This window comes from Podarcis muralis, chromosome 6, assembly GCF_964188315.1.
Source record: "Podarcis muralis chromosome 6, rPodMur119.hap1.1, whole genome shotgun sequence".
Taxonomy (NCBI): Eukaryota; Metazoa; Chordata; class Lepidosauria; order Squamata; family Lacertidae; genus Podarcis; species Podarcis muralis.
Window position 1 is genome coordinate 38451544 of NC_135660.1, and position 12748 is coordinate 38464291.

Consider the following 12748-nt stretch of genomic DNA (forward strand, 5'->3'; position numbering starts at 1 on the left):
AAGCTGCTAGGAATACTCCTTAATGGGGTTTACTCTATGTAGCCGCTGTAACATTGAAGAGTACCATGGAGCTCCTGCTGCCACTACCTTGAACAGTTTCCAGGAGTTTTGACATGGCAGGAATGATGTAGGGATCAGCTTTCAGAGTCGCTATAAATTCATTGCTTCCGGAGGAGTAAGCGTGTTAGTTGGTTGCAACAAAAGCGATGAAGGACCCTAAAAACTGATGGGTAATACTGTATTATGGCTTCACCATTCACGGACTAGACTGCAGTTCATCAGATGCCATGAGTGTTATAGCTATGAATTCAGAGGAAAGGGGGGAAATGTAAAAAGTCAGGTCAAGTGTCAATGAACTGTAAAAGGTAGAGTCTGTGACACTCCAAATTAAGGGTTATCCATACTTAGCTTTTGCCCCACACTTTCCAGGCACAAGTCCACACTTAAAAGCTCTGTGTCGGGGCATTTTGAAGGGGTTTCTTTTGCCCTGGAGCTTTCCCTGCAAAGAGCCACTCTTTAGTGCTTAATAGGTGCAAACGCCAATTTGGGGTTTCCACAGATTGATGTCTGTTCCAATTGAGCTTTAAAGAGCAGATTTTTGTGGGGAAAGGTTGATTGGACATGCAGTTTTAAAGCGTGCACTGTGCCTGGAAAAAAACAGAGAAAAGAGAAACGTTAAGTGTGGGTATATCCTAAGTGGCCATTCACAACACCAGTATTTTGTGATAACACTTCCACTGTAGCATTTCTCAGCTAATTAACACTAATAGCAGGAAAGAAACCCACTGTCCTTTCATACCCAAAGCAGGTATGGATCAAATCCATTAGGCAACCATAAGCTTTGCAGGCAATTAAGACTTGCCCACAGTGGAGATCTTCCAAGACTTGAGATGCTGAGTCAAGGTACCTATTATTTAGCACCTGTTCTGCTCCCATGCTGGTTTCCTGATAATCTGTGTAATAGACATGGGGGGGGGGATTTATACAAGTGGCTAAATCCAAACTACAAAGGGATCTGGTTCCTGTATTTCCAAACAAGCCCTTGTACTATTAGTCAACGCTGAGAGTATTTTTGATAGGCAAATAACATCAGCAACGGAGCTCGAAACTTGCTTGAACTTTCCACCCCCAGATTATAAGAAATAACAAAGACTGCAATGTTTAATCAATTTAATCAACTGGCTGGTTAGATCAATAGATTAAAATGTTAATTGGCTAAAATGGTGCCACGGTTTAACTGGGTAGCAGAGTTGGGGGGGGGCGTTCCCAACATACTATGAATATATAGTCAGATGCATATAAAAACTGTAGGTGTCGTCCCATTTTAAAAGAGGCATTCTCCCATACACAAAGGAATGCCTCTTCTATTGTAATGTCTAGTATGATGTGTAAGTTCATCATCTAAAAACAAGGAAAGCATGTTGCTGCATTCAGAAAGTGTTTGGCCCAAACACAAAACAAATATGTTAATCAGCTAAAACTTTGATCTTATATATTTTATTTAACCAGCCATACTAATAATTGAAGAACAGGTTTGTTGTACGCATTTTTTCTAAATATTATGGCAGAAGTTTCAAACCATCTTGTAGCACCTTAAAGGCTTGGCCATTTATGACGGGAAAATGCACTGGAAAGAGTGGAACAACACTTGCTTGACTCAGCGCCGTAGAACCTCTCGACAAGCAAATCAGAATAAATGTCCAGTCAGAAGCTGATGGTGTCTAACCTCCCTGCACACTTTGTGCGAGCAAATCAGGATGAATGCTCAGATAAATAGGTTGTCAGGAAATGACCAAATTAAAAGAAAGTCTGGTGCATTCTTTTAGTCTCCACTGTGCTTCCGAATGCAATGAAGAGGGGAGGCTAAGAAGCAGGTACATTTTGCCTCTTTCTTCCAAACATGGATCCACAGCCCAGGAAGGAGTCGAGAGAAAAGTTCCCAGGAAAGCTTTGCCTAAGGGCCATTACTGGAGGGCCACTTCCTCCCCCCCCCCCCCGGGTTTATGACTTCCACAGCCTTCCTGAAAACAATCCCCATCTTATTGCTAATTGGAGCTTGAATCCTGCTTCGGGCTCACAGTTACAGATATGAGCAAGACTTTGGATTAAAACACATTCAGATCCAGCTAACAATAAATATCCTGTTGCCCTTCATTGTTCAATGTGTAAACAGAAGCTTTCTTTTTCTGCAAACAGCCAGAAGTTCAGTCCAGCCTATCCTTTAGTGACATTGCCATCCACTGCTAATTTGGGTGCACGGGGGCAGTTTCTTTGCCGTGGAGGAAGCTCCTCAGATACCCAAGGCAGCAGTTCTGTGAAAAGAAAAACAGCCATAGACACTAAGCAGCATTTTAAAAGTGCAGACACATCACTGAGGGATCCTCCTTCAAGTGTACTTGTTGGTCCCAGCATCTGGGCTCTTGCCATCTCTCAAGTCAGTTGGAGGAGAGCAGAATTTAGCCTCTTCCCCTCCTCCTTACAGCTGTACTTCAGAGCTTGGCTGGAAGAGTGTGTGTGTGTGTGTGTGTGTGTGTGTGTGTGTACACCCCATGTTTGCATACAGCGATCTTTGGGCTAGATGGAAACAGCCTTTAATTAGACAGGAGTGTGAACAGCTTGCCAGGGGTTGCTAAGAGCCCTGTCATTTTACTCTCTCTTTTTCTCTTCTTTTCTTTTTTACACAGTTTGTATTGGGGCTTTGGGGAGGTGTGTGTTTTCTGTAAACTTCCTCCTTTCCCCATCGGTGGATAAATGAACCTTTCATTAGTTATTCATTAAAGCTAGAATGCAGAAACGTCAGCTGGCACAAAAACCTTGCCCTGGCGATGGAGTGTTTTGCAAATGACTCCCCCTGTCCAACACAGCAGAAGATGGCCTCCTGTCAAAAGCAATGGCAGTGCTTTTAAAGGCAACAGGGGAGCGCCACCTGTTTTGAAGGCTTGCCCCATGATCCTCAGAGGAAGGGCTGTAGATCACTGGTGGAGCAGCTGCTGGAGTACATGCTGAAGGTCCCAGGTGTAGACAAATTCATGGAGGAAAAGGCTATCCATGGCTGCTAGTCATAATGATCAGAGACAGCGCTGGGAAACAGTAGCAGGAGAGCACAGCTGCACTCATGTCCTGCCTCTGGGCTTCCCAGAGGCACCTTGTTCACCAGTGAAGGAAGAAGGATGCCGACTAGATAACCCACTAGGGTTCTTTTTGCATCCTTCCCTCCACCGTTGTGTACATAGCCCTGTCTGTTCTAGCCTTGCTAATATTCTAGTTTTGTTTGCAGAGTGGGGAGGTGCCAGCCTAGATTAACTCCGTGTATATGTGCAGCTTTTGGGGATGCAGTGCACTGGGTGAGGTAAAGGTGAGGACGTGGGTGGCCCTGTGGTCTAAACCACTGAGCCTCTTGGGCTTGCCGATCAGAAGGTCGGTGGTTTGAATCCTCGCGACGGGGTGAGTTCCTGTTGCTATGTCCCAGCTCCTGCCAACCTACCACTTTGAAAGCATGCCAGCGCAAGTAGAAAAATAGGTACCGCTGTGGCTAGGATTGCCATACATTTGGAATTTCCCAGACATATACGGAATAGAAGAAGAAGAGGAGTTTGGATATGATATCCCGCTTTATCACTACCCGAAGGAGTCTCAAAGCAACTAACATTCTTCTTTCCCTTCCTCCCCCACAACAAACACTGTGAGGCGAGTGAGGCTGAGAGACTTCAAAGAAGTGTGACTAGCCCAAGGACTAGCTACATGTGGAGGAGCGGGGAAGCGAACCCGGTTCACCAGATTACGAGACTACCGCTCTTAACCACTACACCACATTGGCTGTAGTCGGTACTGTACTGTTGTCGGAAGCTGTGTCTGGGCAGAAATCGGTAAAAGGTCTGGGAAAATATGGACATATGGCAACTTTGGGCAAAACTAAAAAAAGTAGCTCATCAGTTCCCCCCCCCCCCTCAAAAAAAAGCTCAACCATTTTTGTGTCTGGAGTTTCACTGTGGCAGGAAGGTGAATGGCATTTCTGTGCGCTCTGGCACTCGTCACAGTGTTCCATTGCGCCAGAAGCAGTTTAGTCATGCTGGCCACATGACCCAGAAAGCTGTCTGTGGACAAAAGCTGGCTCCCTCGACCTAAAAGCAAAGATGAGCACCACACCCCATAGTCGAATTTGACTGGACTTAACAGTCCAGGGGTCCTTTCTCTTTTACTTTACTGCACTGGGTGAGCATATCCAGCTCATCTCAAAAGCCCCATGTGGACATGCCATACTGCTGATTGCTAGGTTGTTGTTACCCTTTTCCTTTTCCTTCTCCCTCTCCTTCACTCTACAGCTCCCTTTTTTGCTTTCAGCCTTGGTAGGGGCTTAATAAGCCTGCTTTTTATAAAGCACAAAACTTATGCGCAGTTGGACCTGAGCCATCCCCAACACATCAAGTTTCTGAGTCCCACTCATTTGGACACTTCTCCTGACCTGACCTTCTAGTAATTGTATCTCTGATTCGTTTAGTAACAGGGTGCAAAAAAAACAAAAAACAAAAACCCTGCAGGATTCCACAGCTTCCCTAGGGAACTTTTCCCCCATTGTCCAACATTACTTAAAATTTAGGGAGGGGTGCTTTACTGCTTTGGTTTGTAAGTGAACGCTACTATTACCTCCTACGTCCTGCACACCCAGTACATCTATAAAATAAGTGCAGCTGAAAATAGCATTTGCCTTTCTTTTCCAGGCATTGACTGCTGAGATTGTATTCCGTTTGTGAATCACTACAACTCCTAGGTCCTTCTTGTCTGTGCTGGATCCTAGCAGGTTTATCCTCCAGTGGTGGCTGGGGACCATTGGGATGGGTAGGGTGGAAGGCAGGGAGCCCAACATTAGGCAGAGTCAGAGCCAATCGCAAGGCTGAGCCAACTAATTCTAGTTTTGTCGCCATCCTTCTCCTTTCTGAGTTCTAAAAAAGGGCAACACTGAGACTTAAGGCTCATCCACACTGAGAGGTTTTGCCTTTGCCCTTCCACTTTCACCCAGCAAACCCACTTTTTAGCACTAAATTGAAGCCAGTATCAATTCAGAGAAAACCCAGTTGACGTTTGCTCTGATTCAGCGGTAAACAGCAGGTTTTCCCAGGGGGAAAGTGGCAAGGAAAGCTAAGGGGAGGAAGCAGGCAGGTCATGCCACTCTCTGGATTGGTTGTAAGTAAGAAGGACAGGAGTTGGGGGCTGGCTAAGGGCAGGCTGAGGTTGGTGGGGCAGAAACCCCCTTGCCCTAATACTGTTACCCTTGGTAACTTACTGGGATATGTATGCTATGCACATTGCCATTTACTTTCATGCTGTTTTATTCAGCTTAACGATCATTTTGAATCATTATAAGGAAGATAAGCACATTTAATGACCTCATCTGAGCCCTAAAACTAGTGAGACAGCAACCCAGGTCAGAAGTTGTACTGATTCAAAAGACCAGCAGCTCTTTAGGAACCAGGGATTCCTATCACCTAGTATCAAAGCAACTCACTCTTCAATCACAGCACTGACTCTTTGGGTAAAAGCAGCGAAGGGTAGAAGCAGCCAGGCAAGCTTATCTCACAGAAATATGTTAGAAGGGTATCTGCACATTTACTTCCTAGCTTTCTTTTGGGATGGTGTGATAATTTTCAAATGAAAGCTCAGAATCTGGGGACCTTGCTGGCTGTGGGCCCATTACATCAGTACCCAGTTGTCAAAATTTTCTGACATATTCCAGTGGCCTCCTAACAGTTTTAAGAATTGCCAAACAATATTGCCCATCACCAGACTTCTGAATTTAATCAAGAACACATGTTACTGCTTAAAATAGCAGACTTAGTGCTTACACCTGGGCAGACGTGGATACCTTTTGTTTCAAAGTTCATCCTCCTAAAATGCTAAAAAAAATTATCAGACAGTTTCAAAATTTCCTAAATTCTGATATTTGCTTAAACTTGCAAAATCATGCTTAAGGAAAGCAGGAGTTCCAGTTCTTTAGAAACCATGTTAGTAAGTGGGGAGACTTTAAGCTAAGCATTTAGGGGGAAATTAACTTTCAGAACAAGGAGGCAATGAAATACTTCATAAAGAGGCATTCCAGACACAAGAAGGGCAGATATTGAGGAATAGTATATAGGAAGCCTTAGAAGTTGCCCTTTCCAGCTGCAGTGAGGTATGGAAGATGCCCTACTCTGCAGCTCCATCCCATCCTTAGAATTGGTACCTTTGATTCTTCTTTGGGGTTGCTTCTCTGTGAGCCAGCTGGCCTAGGGGGGAAAATACAAAGCTGTCTTTCAATTGAATGGTTGTCTTTGACTATTTTGTTTAACACAATGCAAAAAGGGATTCATGGCTGAGAATTGAAGTCAGATGTGGAATATACAAACAGCAAATCTTGCCAGAAGCTTTTGGGGCAATATGCAGTGAGCAGTGCCCAGCTGGTGCTTGGCCTTAGCCCCAGAACCTGTTTTCCGTCCCATGGCTGAGTCATGGGACATGGGAAGTAATAAAGACAATAACACTTTTGATGATGTGCAAAGTAACCATCACTCACCCAAACCATCACAATAGGATCTGCAAGAAAAGTTTCCAGGCCTGTTGTTATAACCTCCACACAGGCTTGGGTGCTAACACTTGTCACAGTGTGATATATGTTCTGAGACAGAAAAAGACTTATTGATTACATACAGGGATTCTACTTACCCAGCCAAATTATTTGAGCCTTTTTCAGGTTCTGCACTGATGTACATCAGTGAAATGGGAAAGGCACCTAGATGTATTGCTCGTGGAAATAGATAGCCCTCGTTTCCCACTCTCAGGGCTGCAAAGTGTTAATCCGGTGGCATGAAAGCAACAGTTTGCCCTCCCTCTGGCTCCAGGCATCTGTCATGAGCACAGTGAAATGACAGTTTTGTTTTGGAAATTGGCATCAGTTACGGTATAGACTCCTGGAAATAAAGTTGGTTTTTTCCCCAGCTGCAAATGTCTACTTCCAGTCTCCCTGCCAACAGCCTGTCAGCTGCCCCTTCTCAAAGAGGCCATTGTACCACACTGGCACAGAGACAGAGCACGGTTAAAGAGGGAAACATTCTCTCTGCCCATTGGATGCTCGTTCCTCTGCTGTGTGAATATATGGCATCTGTATCACGTTCTGTGGCCTGCCAGACCTTTGCTTACCCAGCAGCACAGAGAAGGTTCAATCATAATCTTCCCGTGAAAAACAACAGAACCAAGTTTAACTGTTGGCAATCATTGTTCCTTCTGAATTGAAGCAGCGACCCTACTGCTGTTTATCTACCTTGTATTTAGACCTGCTTTTTTAAACATAGCTTTCTGTTGATGTCTGGGTCTGTTGCTCCTGTGATGACTAGCATTTCTAGCAAGCTTCTTGAATCAATTAAAAAAAACTGTTCAAACCTCCCTCCCCTTTTATAAAAGGTGATGCAAGTATATTTTGCTCAGTTTTTGAGGGTATTGTAGGGTCATTCGTCCCTGGAAGTATCCTTTAAGGCTATGTTGAGAGAGGGTATCTGGAAGCAAATGTGTTGGTGATTTGCCACTTTAACTGTCACAACTTTAAGTGAGGTGAGTTTATCTGTTGTTGAAAGCGTTTTAGTTACCTTATCAGAATAATTTTGCCATCAGGCTTTGCCACTTCACTAGCAGAAGTCACACCAAGGAGTATCTTTCATGCATTTTGCATCAGATGCACCAGCTGCACACCCAGGCTCTTGCTGCCGTTATCTTTGCATAATCTTCCAAATTAATTTCTGTAGATATCTTACATGGGCCGGCCTTGTAATGTTGCCCATAAGGTTTTTGCAGGTTCAGAATGCTGGGCCTTGCCTCCCATGTAGGAAAGGGGAAGTGAGAACATATTCAGCCTGTTTTATGTCAACTGTACTTGGTTCATGTTTGTTTCTGGGCCCAATTGAAGCTACTGGTTCTCTCCCTTGAAATCCCGCATGGCCTTTATCTTCAGAGAATGCCTCTCTCTACATATGCACACATACACCTCTCCACTTGTTCTAATCTTTCAGCAAGGCCCCATGCAGGAAAAATGCACAAAAACGGCTGTAAAAAAAAGTGTGCCGAGTCGTTTTCCTAACGCCCTTGAGATTTTGGAGTGCACTTCTAAGTCATCGCTCAGCTTTCGGCAGGAGGGGGAATTCAATGCCTTTCTGTTTCAGAAAGCTTTCCACAGTCTTAGAATGATACTCTTGATTGTACATTAATGCTGTGATGTGTTTTGATAAAGGTGGTGTTTTATTGGCTCCTTGGCAGTTCGAAGTCACCTTGGATTATTAGCAAAGTGGGATAGAAGTGTTTAAATAAATACATAACAATGCAGTGCATTGATGCAGGGTATTTTATGCCTCACAATAGCTTCCTTTATCTTTGTCTCCCACCATTACCTGCCAGTGTGATGGAACAGTTCTGGATCTGAGTACCACTTCACTGGAAGGTATCGCAGTCCTCAACATTCCCAGCATGTATGGCGGCTCCAATCTGTGGGGGGAGACCAAGAAACAACGCAGCTATAACCGGATGAGCAAGAAGGTACCTGAAAAGTTACAATCTTCAGTGGTTACTGATGCCAAGGAGCTCAAGTTCTGTGTTCAAGGTAAGGGCATTTATTGCTATGATTGCAATAGGATGAGTGGATGGGTAGCTACAGACATTTTAAGAGCTGGCCTTCTGCAACTGCTGCTGCCCCATGTGTAATCCATACTCAAAAAACTTGCCAGTTTTGAAGGGCCAAAAAGAGGTGTTGTGGCTCTCAGCTCAGTGAAAGTGATGGGCACGCAGTGCTTTTTTCTTTAAAAATGTTTAGGGGTACTCTCATTTTCCTACTCACATTGAAATACTGCCCCTCAATGAGGCCAAACTTAAGGTTCCCCCCTGAAAAAAGTACTGTGGGCAATTATGCATATGCGCTGAGATATTTGCAAGCAACAGTAATGGGTTGAGAACTAGCAATAACAGAAATTACCAGAACACATCACCTCTGTAATGCAAAGCCGATACAAAAAGGCACAATCCCTCTCCATTGGAATAAATGGGAGCTGTGCTGTAATCCCTGCCAATGTAGAATTTGATGGAGGATTGCCCTACTAAACTTTAGTTATGCCCTTATCAAGTGTGTTTACAAACTCCAGTTCTGCTGCCTCTGGCTCTTCTTTGTCCTTTGAACTAGAGTATAACAACCAACCTGTAAAAGTGAATGTATGCACTTTTTGCATGTAGTTTGTGTAATTTGCATATTTCCATACTACCATCCAACTATATAACATTTTCAAATTAGGAAAGGTCAGGTCCCTGCTCCCTAGGGGCTTACAATATTGAAACTGACACCAGGTAGACCACAAAGGAAGGGGGGGGAGAAATAAAGGCAGGGGTAGAATTGATTTGTGTTCATTTTGTGTTGTTCACTTATATCACAGCACCCCATTTAACCTGTCAGCACTCTAAACTAGCAAAGGGGCATTTCTGGCACATGGTGGCATGCATAACATTAGGGTATGTTGGATGAATGAGTCCTTGATGCTTTGACTTGATGTCATTAAAGTTGGTGATGATATTACTGAAGCAGGTGAAGAAACAGAAGAAGCATCCAAGTTTGTTGCAGTGCTGGGATCCCTGGTCTATATAACTCTGCTGAGATGCCCAGTCTGCTGCTTGGAGCTGGCAACTCTTCTGGCAGAGCTCTCGTGCCTCCAATAGTTGATTGACATGAAGCTTTATTCTTTTTATTGCTATGATGCCATGTGGAGAAGATATTTACCTGCCACAAGGGAGACCTGGCACACCCAGAATAAGCTGGCAATTCTAGCGCTGCAGGAGCTGCTTTTCCAGTTTAGTGGGCAAGGATAGGGCTTCTCTTCCCTCAGGGACTTCAGCTGATACAGATAAAGATAACTGATCTGGTTTCTGTCGTTTTTTTCCTCTTTCTAGCCTGGTAGTTCCTCTCTTGCAAAACCTGGCTCACTTATGCTAATTACCACTTGCTTTGTTTAGAAAACCTTCATGAAATTTACGTAACGCTTCCTATGAAATTAGAGCAAAAGCAGGTTACAAGACGGGTAGGTAAGATCCCAGAACGATAAGGAAGGAGGTTTTGTTTTGCCTCTCATGGCTCAGTAGAAGTTGCTGCATGCAGGATGGTAGCTGTCACCACAGGAGCTCCCAGAGCAGACGCCTTATAGGTCATCAAGACAGGCGCATTGTGTCACTGTTCACTAGATTTGCTAGGCCCAAACCACACGTGACAGTGGCAAGCCAAAAACCAGGTCTGAACGGATCAAGTCTAAAGTGGGAGGTGGGATTTAAAGTTCCCAAAAGGAACTGAGAAGAGAGCTGGGTTCAAGTGGCTGCAGCTGACATTTGGGGTTAGTGGCAAGATCAACAGTGTTTACAGTTCAATGAAAAAAACAGCAAAAGCACTATGATTTACAACTATAAGAAAAGTATTGCATATTACATATGTAGCTGGGCTTTACGTGTATAGCCACACAAAAACTCTCTCTCCCACACTGGACCAGGCCCCTGCAAAACCCTCTCTCTCGTTCTCCCCAACCCATCATTTGCCCACACAAAAACTCTCTCTCTCAAACTCTTCCTCCTGGCACCACCCCAGTCCTCTGCTCGCATCCCATGATAATTCTTGTTCTTGGCTCTCCTCCTCCCACTGGACACACCCTTTGCCCACGAAGTTTGGAGGAGGAGGAGCTTGAATACATGAAAAAAGGTGTCCTGTCTGAAATCCAACCCAAGACCAGAGACTTTTCCAGTCCTAACAGGAGGTGGAGTTTATTGGAATCCAGTCAAGATCAAGCATTGAGGATCAGTTTTCAAAACTGAGTAGCAAGTGGGAGTGTACAGCTACAACTTCACATCAACCAAGCTCAGCAGCAACTATAGGTACAAAAATAGAAGGGAAGTGGGCAGTGCAATCTTAAGCATGTCTCCTCAGAAGTATTCCCCATAGAGTTCGATAGGACTTAACTTCCAGGTCCGTGTCGTCGTATAGGACTGCGGCCATAGTTACTTATTTTTTGCTCTCATGTTGAGAGCCAGCCTGGCACTCCTCCTCAGGTCCCGATTGCCTTCCAAGATTGCTCAGCAAGGCAGAGGCTGAAAAGGGTGGCGTGAGGCCAGCTAGAGCTTGTGGACGTGGCAGGGCACACCTGATAATTAGCCAGCCCTCCTAGTGACAGTCTACCATGCAGCATTCAAAGAGCCGTAATTAACAGATCTAAATAATCTTTTAATGTAAGCAACACGGCTGGCTTCCAGCTGTGAGTGCGAGGATGTCTCTTGAGAAAGGGCACAACAGGGCATGGACAAAGAGGGAAAGATGCAATAAGAATAAGGATAAAGTACATTGACTGTCTAGTCCAGGGGTAGGCAAGCTAAGGCCCGGGGGCCGGATGCGGCCCAATCGCCTTCTCAATCTGGCCCACGGACGGTCCGGGAATCAGTGTGTTTTTACATGAGTAGAAGGTGTGCTTTTATTTAAAATGCATCTCTGGGTTATTTGTGGGGCACAGGAATTCGTTCATTATTTTTTTTCAAAATATAGTCCGGCCCACCACATGGTCTGAGGGATGGTGGACTGGCCCACGGCTGAAAAAGGTTGCTGACCCCTGGTCTAGTCCTTCCACCCCCCACCCCACCCTCCACTATGTTACCTGTTCCAAAAACACAATCACCGTTTCTGCTAAAGAAACAGCCAGGTGCAGCTTGACTTGTTTGGATGAATCATTTCAATCTGCTAGTCTTATAAGCAACTTGCTTCGTCTCTGCTGCCAGTACACAGTGCTCCAGATTGCCCCACTTAATCTGTGGGTGGATGAGTGGATCTTGCTCCTGGACTAAGATTGAGCTAAATCAGGAGTAGCCAATGTGGTGTCTTCCGGATACTGCTGAACTACAGCTCCCATCTCTCTGGACCATTAGCCATACTGGCTGGGGCCTGATGGGAAGTGGAGTCCAACAAGATTCCCCCCATCCCCCCCCCCCATGTTTTTAGTCATTCCTCCCTATCATCAACATAAATGCATGGATTTCAGGATGAGGGAGTTAGTTACTCACGCCACACTTTTAAAATCAGCATTTTCCACGGGGCAGTTATTTTTATGTTTGTCTTTAACCTGAATTTCATTAGAGGTTGCATATTTAATTTCCTTCTACCCAAGCTGGTCTCCTCTGAGTCTGAGTCTTTACAGAAAATGGATCTTGTAGGTTAATTAAATATTAAAGGGCTTCAGCTAATAACGACGCTGGCGCAGCAGGGCAGGGCTGAGCTGCTGGAAATGAAAAGGAGGCTCGGATTCATGGACCCACAACCACCCGTTTCCCTGAAACGCTCTTTTGGTGAGAGTGCCTGGCTGAAAATAAGAAAAAAGACCTATCTATGTACACGTGGGAGAAAGCGGAAAGCATTGGGAAGGAGCCTGGCATAGCAGGTGTTATTTAGGCATGGCAGAATGACTAAGAGGATGCTTTAATACAGCTACAATACAAGCAAAGGAAAGGAAGTTACAGAGGTGGGGAAACAACGCTCTCTCCAGAATATTCCATGGTGACTAATGCATTTTCTGAGCGGAGAGGACTGAAGCAGAATCAGAGGCAGCAAGGTCTGCAGACGGTTGCTGCACAACCCTCAAAGCAAGCCTTTGGGCATCTCCCTCATTTGGAAGAGTGGATGGCACCTTTTCAAATTACTTTTTCAAACTGGAGGTAATTGTTTGAA

At 44.8% G+C, this 12748-nt stretch overlaps 1 protein-coding gene across 8 annotated transcripts in view; it reads left to right on the top strand.

The window, feature by feature from the left end:
* Positions 1 to 12748, top strand: part of DGKG (diacylglycerol kinase gamma) — a 184857-nt gene that overhangs the window by 155944 nt on the left and 16165 nt on the right. For all 8 annotated transcript variants that reach the window (XM_077930029.1, XM_077930028.1, XM_077930032.1 and 5 more), the window contains one exon: positions 8416 to 8617. In XM_077930029.1, coding sequence (XP_077786155.1) covers positions 8416 to 8617 — 202 coding nt within the window. The remainder of the gene's footprint in view (positions 1 to 8415; positions 8618 to 12748) is intronic.